The sequence below is a fragment of the Rhea americana genome, unplaced genomic scaffold, assembly GCF_003343005.1.
Source record: "Rhea americana isolate MKP2758 unplaced genomic scaffold, rheAme1 scaffold_8, whole genome shotgun sequence".
In the NCBI taxonomy this organism is placed as follows: domain Eukaryota; kingdom Metazoa; phylum Chordata; class Aves; order Rheiformes; family Rheidae; genus Rhea; species Rhea americana.
In genome coordinates this window covers 4704557-4716990 of record NW_028186978.1, presented here as the reverse complement: position 1 = coordinate 4716990, position 12434 = coordinate 4704557, and the positions used below count along the sequence as shown (strand labels likewise).

The 12434-nt window shown below is 40.1% G+C and overlaps 1 protein-coding gene across 1 annotated transcript in view; it reads left to right on the top strand.

The window, feature by feature from the left end:
- The first annotated feature begins 1790 nt into the window (after positions 1 to 1790).
- Positions 1791 to 12434, top strand: part of SHISA3 (shisa family member 3) — a 13660-nt gene continuing 3016 nt past the window's right edge. Inside the window, exons 1-2 of the mRNA XM_085322842.1 lie at positions 1791 to 1800; positions 2403 to 2600. Of these exons, the coding sequence (XP_085178968.1) occupies positions 1791 to 1800; positions 2403 to 2600 (208 nt within the window). The remainder of the gene's footprint in view (positions 1801 to 2402; positions 2601 to 12434) is intronic.

The following is a 12434-nucleotide window of genomic DNA, read 5'->3' as shown; positions in this document are numbered from 1 at the left end:
CATGTACGTCCACTGTTGGGGGAAGTACATACCCCTCTGTAATCATGTCAATTCTGTCTGCACCGAATCTGAGGCAAATTGCTCAAAAGTGTCACTCAATTTCTCTTAGTCTTTCAGACAGGTATGAGATAGTCGGTCTGAAAAACAATGTTACTTGTGGAGATTACCCGTCGCACTRTGAGACCATAGTGTAGAATTCTTTCCAAAAATTCAGAATCACCTTACAACAACATATAACATCAACAAACTTGTTCCTGAAAGCAGCCAAGCTTGATCAAACCAGTCTGTCTACACTGAATTGCCAATATCTTCTTCCAATGTGAGGAACACTCTGGCTGCATTGCAAATGAAAAATTCATTTCAGATGAAGCTGTCTGAATTGCTGGAGAGGGAGAGAGATAAGGTCTCTTTTGGATGAAACTGGTTGAAATTCAAGCAGAGGAGATTATATGAACATTAGTTCCTTCTATACAAAGAAGGTGTTCAAGCCTCAAAAGCTAGTTTATAAATAACATATGATCAAAGTTTCTAGTAGAAGARGAGAATTACAACTCAGGTAATACTGGACCTAATCTGTGAAACCCAGAACTCACATCCAGGGGACCCTAAGGGATRTTGTTGACCAAATGTTGCCAGCTTTCATCTTGGGGTGAATTTTGATGTCTCCATTAGAAGAAGGAAGACCCARGGAATATGTGAAAACAAAGAACACTAAAGAGGAGGGGGAACTGACATTTTGCTTGGTCAGGGACCTGCTGCTTCTTCATCAGAGTCAGTGTCAACATTATATGGGAAGGAGCAAGAATATCACAGAGAGGATTACAAGCAACATGACTCTGTTAGATAAGGTTAAGGCAATCAGAGCTACTAAAGAGCACTCACATTGCTTTTGAAAGTGGGACTTGGCAAATGTTGCCCTTTTGGCTGGTGGGGCAGCAGAACAGCCTACAGTAGCTTCCTGTGACAAACTGAACTTCTTATTGCAAGGGGAAATACAGAACTATTTGGGCTGTTCCATCCATGACCTTCATTGCTTTTATGGCTGATGAAGCAGTGGAGGTCTTGCCTTCACTTGCTTGCATCCCTCGGGACTGGTCATGGTCTGGTCACACATTAGACAGCACCAGTTGTCTGCCAATAATGCTCTGAGCACCTGCAGACACTTGGCCAGACTCCCCAGAGCACTGACAGAGGAGCAGGAATGTCAGCACTGTAGTGTTGGAGGTGCACACGTAGCTGGAGCTGCCACATCTTTTGTGAGTGATGATTATTTTCGTTGTGTTATTGGTGCTAAACTCGAGAGTTGGGAATTCCTGGTAGTAAATGCCAGATTTTGCGGATGGAAAATTATGCCATTTAATTATGAATTAATTTTGAATTGCTGGTAAGAATTAAAGTAAAAAGGGACAGTTTGTAAATCAGTTAGATTTTAGAGATCTTCTTCTATTCCACATACAGACCAGTAGGGCAGAAAAGCCTCTTTATAGGAACCATTGCACAGACATCCAAATAATGCATCATTACACTGCTGGACTGGTCAGTGAGATTGAGAAAATGTTCAAACACTGAAACTAAAGCCTATTTGCCAACGATCCCTGATGGGAGTCTAGGGTAATACTAAAGCTGTAATACTGGTAGCAGCTAATGGGGAGAAAAGTAATCCTCTTAAATTTATCTGCAATTTTAGGACACATTATCTGATCAAGATCACTATGACCTGGAAGCTATTTCCAAGCTTCCAGATCACCTCAGATCTGCAATGTTCAACCCAACATCTGAATGAGTGAAAAATGAAGGCAGGTAAGTAATATAACTAAGGAGGCATTTCATTATCAGTCTATCAGTGAATATCTTTATTCTTCAAATAGTGAATAAATAAATAAATGAATACATAGAAGGAAAGTGATCGCCACATTTACCATAGTATAACCGGGTACCATGTGGAGTTCACTACACTTGWGTTTCCATCTGTACAATAAAGTAGAAGTGTGAATAGACACARTCTTTCAACCCAAAGTGATGCAAATACTCTACAGCAGTCTTCACGTAAACCTGAAATACACACTAAGACAGGATGCTAATTCCATTTTATGATTGCTGATGAATGCAGGACATAGAGTATACATATGTTGACCCCTGAATATACATGAATAAGTCCCACAAGTGTTTTAAGAAACTCAAATGACAAAAGTTGGAAARCATGAAGGTTTTCTTATTATTTTCAAAATTATTAGTTGTTTCAGTGTCTCTGCTTCAACCCCRGAACTAGTCATAACGAAAATTTTAAAAATATGAGCATGGTATTTCTCATAATTCTTTATTTCTAGGGTCGGTCGAATCAGTCTGCCAACCCATTAGTAAGAAAAAGGTGGCTCTTGTTTTCTGAGCCTCATGACCCTCAGGCTGCTCTACCTCCTCGGCCTCCTTGCAGCAGGGACGGCTGCCACCAAAAGAAGAGCTGAGAGCTGAGGAGCATTTCCAGTCGTACCTGCCGCTCCTGCGAGGGCAGATGAAACGCCCTGTAGAAAAGAGAGTAAAACCGTCAGTGTTAAGGACCAGCATAATGCTGCAGCAGTTTAGCCTCAAAACCGAAGAGCAGGGTAAGGAAAGAAACAGCAGCACTAAAAGGAAACCCAAAGCAAGCAGCCCAGTGCCAACTTGTTCAGGGAAAGGCCCTCTGCAACCAGTAGCATTCAGCAGCTGTGAAATTATCAGATAACCCTAGCTTTCAGGTGCAATTTCAGAATTTTATTTAAAAGCAGCTGGTCCAGCCTTCCCGTCTCTCGCTTCGTATTTCTTTTGTTTGTTTCAGAGCGGATAGTTAACTCTCATTTTGAAGCTACATTACAGGAAAAATAAGGCTCATGAGAGACAGGAAATGGGAAAATAGATCTGAAAATTGACSAAGAGACAGGAAATGAAGTGTTCCCTTACATCCCCAAAGCACTTAGTCCAGCCTCCAAGTTATCTCACAATCCTGTGGTACAGGTTACGAACGCATCTGCAGAGAGTTATAGCACTGAATGTTTATTGTAATTAATTATTATTTATTTTTGCTGTGATAAGAAGTAATTATACTAGGCACTGGACACCTAATAATGAAGAAATAGTCTCTGCTCCAGAAAACTTAAAAGCCTAAGGAAAACTCTCTCTCTCTTTGGACTGAAAATATTTGGCAGTATTTTCTTTAGGGCTGATCCTTCAGGTACTTGTGTCAGTATTTCTAGGGACAGGTCCCTCAACTTCTCCAAATAAATTAAAAAAACCCTGGCTGGCACAAGGAACTTGAAAATGTGAAAAGTGTCTTTAATTTCAAGCAAGGCTTCTGTTAACCAGAACTTACCCAAATTGTGTTTTAGAAAACAATTCATAAAATCTGCTYGGTTAGTTGATAAGGAGGTATTGGAGTGAGCCTGAAAAACACAAATGGAACTTTGATTACAAGCTGATATGACAAAATGAGCCGCATTAGTAAAAATGAAGYTGAGCATTTCTATTTTTGCTGTGCTAAAAACTGTAATTGCCCAAAGCATGATTGTAATATCTAAAAGATATTTGGTAGAGGGTGTGGGAAGAAGGCGTTATGAAATCTGTGAATGGTCTAGCATCTGCTGCTAAGAATGCCTGATGATTGGGTAATGACGGGAGAACTACCAGTGTTTAATGTAAAGATGTGAGAACAGACAGCTTATATCCTGTCTGAACTCTTAGGGGTAAAGACCTTGCAATTTGCTAGCAGAGTATTTTGCAGAATAGTTTCCTGATACTTAAATTGAATTCTTAAGTGCTTGTGTAATAGAGTAATAATGATTAACCATACAGCATGTGAGCTGCAGAGCAGAAGTATATGCTAAGAAAAAGACAAATAAGCAACTGTAGAGAAGTACAATAATTAATAATTTGAAAATTGTGCTAGCGAGAGAAGTAGTTTTAGAGCGAAGAAAAAGCTTCTGACAGAAACATGAAATTAACTCTTAACTAGATTAATCTGCATCATGTTTGGCTGCTTCACTGTTTGGTACTCTTAAATAGTAGGATTTGAACTGGGTCTATTAATCAAAGTGATGGAGGAATAAAATCTTCACATGCAGCCAGGAAGGCATCAAGTCAATATCAAAATCATAACATTTTAAGTTTAAGCCGTCTATCTGGACTTTGGAAATGTTTAGACTACACAACCAAAAGTTAGAAACCAAACATTTGAACTAAGCTGATAACAACTGATCATTAATTAAGCCTGAAGTCAACAATCTGGCACTGAAGACATTTCTAAGACACTAAGCCAAGAACCTAAAGACATTCAAGGTAGGTTCATAATAATTTATCATTAATGCAAGAGAAGATAAGCTCATTGGAAGAAGCTAAGTGTGGGTAACAGGGAACTATATAGGTAGACCATATGTTGAATATTAATGTCTCTTCTGAGATGGAGGCTAACATGGACCCAGGATTCGGGTAGTTTAGGACAGATTTTTGTGACTGGATAAACATTATTTCAGAGCTACTGTTACTGCAGCTTTTGAAGATCTATATTGAGAAGCCGGCTAACTAGCACCCTGTTGTGCTAGGCTGTGTCCCAACATATATTCATGACAATCCTTGCTTTCTCTACTTTTCAGTCTAAAAACCAAGATTTTATTAGTAAATAAGATGAACAAACAGCCTCGCTAATGAAAGAATAAATACAGTGGGATATGCATGGTTTATAGCTATCCAGTCCCAAAGACCTCAGTGGCCAGGTTACAAGCAGACTATGCTCTGCCAAGTACTGGATCTTTTCAAGGGGCAACCCACAAGCTGCTGACAGAGTGGATGACACAAGGAAGAGGATGGAAAAAACAAAAGTTGCGTGAACTACCAGTTCTTCCTCTGCATCTACTTTTGCCCTATACAACGKCTGTGAATTTCTTTTTTTCCATTCCATGCCCTCCAAAAGTTTGCTGAAAAGGACTGCTGTGCATCAGTAGAAGRCATAGGTGGGGAGCTGAAGGAGGACTGGGTGGTGAAGAACTGATGGATTTGCTTCAGAACTTTTCTCCTTGCAAGATGTAGCCCTGAAGAGAGGGTAAAAGGCTGTATACTACGTATATAGGCTTTATGCATGATGTGCTAGGCATCCTCCTGCTTCTATTCCCCATGGCTAYGTGACAGGCCCCTATGGAGCTGCCGGTTGTGCACGAGCAGGTGCTTATACTTGCTAGATGAATGATTTGGACTTAAGGATGGCCCCAAATCGTCTGTGTAGCCCTTTGCAGCACAGCTGTGGCAATGCAAGCAGTGGGCATTGGCAGCTGGCAAGCAGCAAGGAGAGGCAAGGTGGGAGCAAGCTGGAGATGAGGCAGGATGCAATAACCACTGCCACAAGCAGTCAGCAGCACAGGCTGCGCTGTCACAACGTGGTGAGCAAACCAGGATTTGTCCTGAGCACGCAATGCTTGTAATTTAGCACCCTCTGAGTGATCCTCCCACTGAAAGCAAAATATGCTCTCCTCCTCCTCGCCTCCAAACTCGGTGTTAGTTCTCACTCCTCACACCGCTGCCCTGAATGCTCCTTACTATAAAGGCCCTTCTGCAAACCACGCTCTGCGTCAACACGACCTGCTGCCAGAAGTGGAGAATCCACGGCCACCGGTGTTAGAAATACACAGCTCTCGCTTTCCCTAGCTGCGAGCAAGTCCTGCGATATCCCCGGCCTGCACCGCAGATGGCAGTGTGCGGTTACTTTCCCTGGTGTTCCTACGTGTTAGCTGGTTCCTTGACATTTGCTAGAAAACTACTTCACTCAGTAAACAGCAAAAAAATGATAACGTCTGAGACTATATTTAAACACTATTAATTTAATCTCTGAAACAGGAGTATTTGTTAAGTGTTTGCCGTAAACTTTAGTATATCATAAATCCAGTTGTTTTTATAGGTCAGATCCCAGAAGAAATCTAAGCAAAGAAACTGAAATGTAGATAAGCAAAAGATAAGCAAAAGAAAATTTCCTCAGGCTGTTACACATAAGAATAATAAGTAATACTTAGGAGTAAGTTATTAATTCCCCAAATACACGACTACATTCCATCTATGTGAATATTTTACATCAAATTCAAAAGCTAAATATTTTGAGTCAACATTGCTGCTCTCCAAAATAACTAATGTGTTCACCAAAACATTTTATGAGTCTGCTCTTAGTTCTTTAAAGATTTAGCCCTTTTTAGGTCCCACACACCACAGAACACAGTCTGCACAAAAATCTTCCTAAATTACTCAATTTTTCTCTTGAATAGCAATCAAGCTTCACAACTGTGATGCTCTCAAATTGCAACGAGTGAAATGTGCTGGTGTTCTGTTTGGTTTATTGGAAGGGGCAGTAGTGCAGGACAGGGGGCTACTATCCCCCCTACACCYCGCCAGCATCCACCTCTTTATGAGCATGGCCGAGCGGAGAGCTTGGGAGACAGGTCTCATGAGACAGACAAACAGAGCAGCCAGGTTTGGAAGAGCTGTAGAGAGACCTTAACGAACCAGGAGAGCGGGCAAGTGAAGCRCAGTGCCTGCAAATACAACGTAATGCAATTCAGAGAAGTAAATTCAGATTTCACTTTGCAGGACTCGCATTTAGCAGTATTATTTCAGGAAAAAAAAAAGGCACCTCAGTGAAGACATCTGCTCAATGTTCACCCTCTGTCAAAAAACTACAAGCACAATATTTTGGAAATAGTATTAGTGTGCCTGCTCTAGGGTTTGAGTTAAAGCCAGTCTCCAGCCATTACTGATCCAAATGTTTGAAACAGTTACATATTGGGCTCTCCAGATAAAACCTCCTTTCTCGCCTAAAATTTTTTTGAGGTGAGTTTTAGGGCTGTAGACTTCTGACCATAAATCCAGTCTACTTCCTCTGCAAACACCCTGACCAGCTGGGTGGCATGTACGTAACGCAGCTGGTAGCGAAGCAGGTAGCGGTGGCCCAGAGGCAGAGAGGACTTTAGGTTAAGTGAACAGCAGGACGCGTCCAGTATGGGACTGCATCATATCATGGGCAACAAGTAGTTGAGCACGACTTGCAGCATCTCTGTACCTATGCAAAACCGTGCCAGACTGAGCCCGTCCCTGCCTGGCCCTGAGCTGGGGGAGGCAAAGGTAGAAGGATCTTGCTTAAATTCGACCCACTTTCAGCCAGAACAAGGAATACAGGTGTCATTCCTCAAGCTCATCTAATCATTCATTCACTAACTGGACTATCAGAAATATGGATCTAATTTATGCCATTAAATGCTAATGTTTTCAGACCTGTAGTGTTTTATGTATTTTGGGAAATTTGCCATATGTATGAAGTGGAGTGCTGTCACGAGGCCATAGCAAAGGCAGGGTAAATATAACATAAAATGAACAAAATCTAGCTAGCTTTTATGTATGCAAAATGATGGAAACGCAAAACCTAGATGAGCATTCTTCATTTGGGAGACATATAAGCTGAGGAAGCAGGGTGTGGAGGACCTGAGCCATAGCAAGTGCGTGAACGCTCCTGCATTCAAAAATACACGCTTTAGACTGTACTTTTTTAACACTGGATAGTGGCTATTTAATGGTCAGAATAGATTGGTAACAGCGGAAATACGAGCACTTTTAAAATTTCTGTTTGTACTTTTAAAATATTTAACATAATCATCTTACGTGTTGCTGACTCAAGTGTCAGAGAACAGTTTAGTTCAGCAGGTTTAGGGCAACAGCAGGATTAGTCTCAAGAGGGTCTGTTATTAGTGAATTATTTGTATAGAACTTTGAAGAGTTAAAACCAGACTACAAGTGCTAGAAACTACTATTTCCTAAATAACTAGTTCTCCCGTATTTTTGCAAAGTATGAATTATAAAGTTTAAGGTACTCCACAACCAGTCTATCTGAAGATTTCTTGTCACATTAGTCATTAGTTATTATGCTGTAGTTTCATAATTAAAAAAAAAAAAACACATACCTTTAAACTTAGGCACACTCTGTTAATGTAGGATTAAAACGGTGCCCTCACATTTAGCAGTATTTCTCTTGGGGAAGAAAAAAGAGAAAAGCAGTGGTATGTATTCCCTATTTTTCTTTTTGAACGTTCAAATGTTCTTTTTCTTGGCAAGAGTGAAAAACAACAGTCGTCTTCTTTCCCCGGTAAGAACACTCTCTTTCTACCCTCAGATATCATATTCTCTCATATCCGTTTGCTTTCGAGTCATTAATTCTCAGGGTTGCAAGGAAAGGAGCGCACCTTCTGTTGCAGCGCAGAGCAGATCTACCTGATGCTATCTCTCTCCTCTGCCCGTTTGCAGCAGTGTTCATTAGCATGGTGACAGCACGAAGTCTTCTGTGCAGGGCACTGGGGAATTGCACGGCAATWGCAAATTAAGCTTTTCACCTCCAGCTGGTGGTGCTTAAAGATGGCTACAATATGAATACYGTTAGAAAATGTAGTTATTTCTAGCAATAACTCATTCTTTCGCTGCGAGTTACTGAGAAGGAGATACATGCCAAACAACCRTAGCTGATTAATGTTTTTCAGGTGAACATTGACAAAATGTCAGCGTTTTCAATCTTTTTTCTGCTGTCAAAACATTTCCCCATAYTGAGTGCTTTGAAAATAATTGTTAGAAATGTAACAAAATATTCTGTCTGCCATTTGCTTTTTGACTTAATCTTTGTGGTTTTTTTGGCTCTTGCTGTACTAGCTGTCAGCATAATTACATATTGGGCTTTTTTTCAAAATTGAAAAATGTTGTGTGGAGAATTTGTTTCTGAATATAACAGCACAGGAACTTCTGGTTTAAAAGCAAATTAAACACCTCATCAGCAAACCTGGAGGAAAGATCATATTGCTTGCCCACCATAGAAAACAAGGGACTGAAGAAATGCCAGCATTTCTGTGAATTTCTATTCCACTTTGCTTGTGAGCCACGAGACAGGTTATTTTTAGCTGTGGCTGGAGTGAAGGACAGGTAATTGCATGTCCCATAAGAACACCAGTTTCTATCTCTTCTCAACATCTGTCCTTCCTCTCTCGCTCCTAAGAAACAGCTGTATTTGCATCTGGCTGCTGAAGCAGAGAGCAGGCAGCAATGGGGTGGAAGAGAGGCGTTCAGCGCACCCTCAGTGCTGTGTGCAAGCAGATCTTCTTTTCCACCATATGGCCTCTATAGAGCTCAAGTTCAAGTCAAAATCCCAAAATACAGCTGGGGCAGGGAGGGATAATACGTCGTTTGAACAGTGACGGATGCCTGATGGCTTGAAAACAGCTTCTGCTCTTGATGCCGTGTAAGGAGATGAGCGATTTCTCAAGTCTGCACCTTGCTCCTTCACCTAATAGCACTGCGGGTTTCATACAAGGCAACATCAGTGCCATGTATGTATACGTGAATCTGTATAGCGCTACCCTAACATCYGCCTACTTCAGGGAGCCCTGAGGCCTTTTAGCATATATAATCKTATTTGCTTAGACAACCATTAGGTTGAAATATCCAGATCTCTACATTATTTCCCCCAAAACATAGCTGGCTTTCTCAACGGACTAATTAAGTGAGAATACAAGCGATGCTGCTCTTTGTTATCTGGGCTATGCAACCTTCTCTCCCCAGGATGCCTGAGAGACCTTCGAAAAGAAAGTAATGATCCTGTCTGGGATGAAAAACCAATGCAGTGCTGGTCAAATYTCATCCTGATTTTCTTCCTAGTCAGAAGTAAGACATAAAATACGTTGACCGTCAGCGACTGTGACTTCCAAAACAAAATAGCCTAGAATGACCCCTCCCTRCTAGATAGGAAAGAATAACACACTGAAAAAGAAAAGAAGGCGAAAGAAAGCAGATAAGATGGATCTTTTCCCTTAGTTAAACCAATTAAAACAGATTTTGTGTGTTTCACAGTTCTGTACTAATTTGCTGAAGTAGGAAAAGTACTGAGATTTATTCAGAACAGTCCTTATATACTTATATGCTTTGTGAAACAGTTCACTTAGCAAAAGGGTTTGCAATATAGGTTTGCAAGCCTTCACAGTTACTTAAAAATTTTCATTTTTTAAAGTACTACTTTTCTTAAGTAAAAAAATCTTGCTTGCTCAAGATTGTTTTCAGAAGCTGAAAACAAGATTTAGCTTTTACGTTCTTTGAAATCCAACACTATTTTATGACGAGCAAGCAAGAAATTACCAGTATCGCTGGTTACATCAAGCAAGACATGAGCTGAACCTATCATTTTTCTTGCCAAGATAAATGTGCRCAATTATTYATGTGTTTGGAAGATTCATTYGCTGTTTGGACTCTTGTAGTCAGGYTCAACTCCCAGAGCTTTACCAGCTTAGCCACTGCCTACYTGAAATGGTAATAAATTATCTCTCATGCCAAAGCTTCATGGTTCATTGACTTTTTGTATTCTAATCTAAAGGAAACCCCAAAACACCATAGTAAAAACAGAAAAAAAAAAATCCAAAACAAACCCAGAAATCAAATCTAGTAATATTAGCAGGAAGTATGAACCTGTTTAAGAAGATTTTAATGCCCTATTTTTACATTCAATGAATTTGGAAGAAGTGAGATAATTACTGCAGACTTGAATACAAAGATTCCAGCAGTAATTTAAGAGCAATTGTTTGATTTTTCCAACTGGAGCAGATAAGGAGTGCTATAATRGTCTATCCCCATGGGTCTGCTGTGAGGACAATAATACCTTAAACCTACCTGGTAAACAATAATGCCTTAAACTGTCCATGACATTATCTTTTCTGCCTGTTATATTACTAATCTCGTGTTTGCTAGCTTTAAGACCAATAGTAATCAGAGAAATAGCTGTATGTGTTCTTAAATTAGAAGTGTTTGCCATTCAAAAATCAACGATGRCACATTATCTAAAAACTGGAAGGCTTCAGCTAAGAATAAAAAAACAAGCAAAGTCTCTGCAGAACTTGCATGACTATTACCCAATACAATACAGGCTAAGCAAGCTCTCCTCACAGTCTGAYGTACTCAGACTGAGAATGAAGGATGTCACCTACAGTCTAGATGACATACAACGCTCCCATTTTTTCTTGAGTTCTTATTTTTTGTGGGTTTAGTTTAAAAAACATAATATAAATAAATGCAAACAAATTTGCCAACATCTCATTTTCTTTAAGTGCACTGTGACACCGATACAACCTTCACGACAGGGGAGCAAAGTTCTGTCTTTCTGGGTCAGAACGACCAAGTTCATCTACTCCAGGATCACACCACAAGTGTGAACTGCACCAGTCTTTCAGAGAAAGCAGAAAATAAGCCCAAAGAAGGCACTTAGGCTATCAGCAGTCTGTAGGAAAACCACTCACGTATTTTAAAATTTTCAAGGTTCCCTGTGTGTGGAAGAGCAGCACCAAAATTTGCCTCTGGTTTTTATTGGGTGCAAGTGAGATGAGTCCACTCCAGTGAGTCAGATGCTATTTATCCACAGAAAAGTCAAACACATACACACATCAAAGCAAAAAGTTAGGTTCTCGCAAGGTGGGTCAATCTGGGATTCAACCAGAGAGACAGGTAACTGGGCACCTCTGATAGAGCCACTGCACAGCTGCTCACGCAAGAGGCGAGCGGAGAGCAGCCCTGCCTAAAGGGGGGCACAAATGCTAAACTTTTATTAATGATCCAAACGCTACAGATGGTTCAAGCACAGCACCACAGGAGAACAAAACCAGCTCAAATTTATGCCAGTGCTTGTGGTTTGGGGATATCCCTCCAGTTCCTGCACGAGGATTGCAGACGATCCTCATAAATACCTGAAGTATCTAACAGAATGATGATTTTTTTTCAGATCTTTTTTTTTTAAGGTGATGAATTAATTAGGAAAATTCTGATGAACTGCAACATGTTTGTTTAGATATTACTATGAAATGTGGCTTTCCTGCCAATCTGACAGGATGCATCTGCTACCTGTAGAATAGCCAGCTGYGGATAGCTAAGCATACCACGTAGCCCTTACTGAGCTCCTGGCCCAAGTCCCATCCTGGTCAATAAAAAGATTTCTTTAGAMCTTCTCAGAAGCTGCATCAGGACTTTAAAAGCCTTACATTTTAAAACATTCCTTGGAGGCTACGTTTGCTTTAAAACCACAGAGAAGTAAATGCAAAACTGTATTAATATTTAACACTGGACTGTAAAAACTAGTAACTCAGAGACAGGACAGCAAGTTTAATTTACATCATCATTTCAAAATGAAAATGCTGGACAGAACATCACATCTTCACATCAGAAATCTATTTTTTTCTTTAATATCTAATTTTGTAGTTTCTATGCACATGCCTGCTAAATAGCCATGAAAAATGTTTTGCATTTATATAACTTTTTGATTTGCTTTTCCTGTCCAGTAGTATGGGTTATATCTAAAGATATCAAAACAGAAAAAAAAAGAAGTTATATAGAAAAAAAAGACAATAGACTGGTTAAATTAT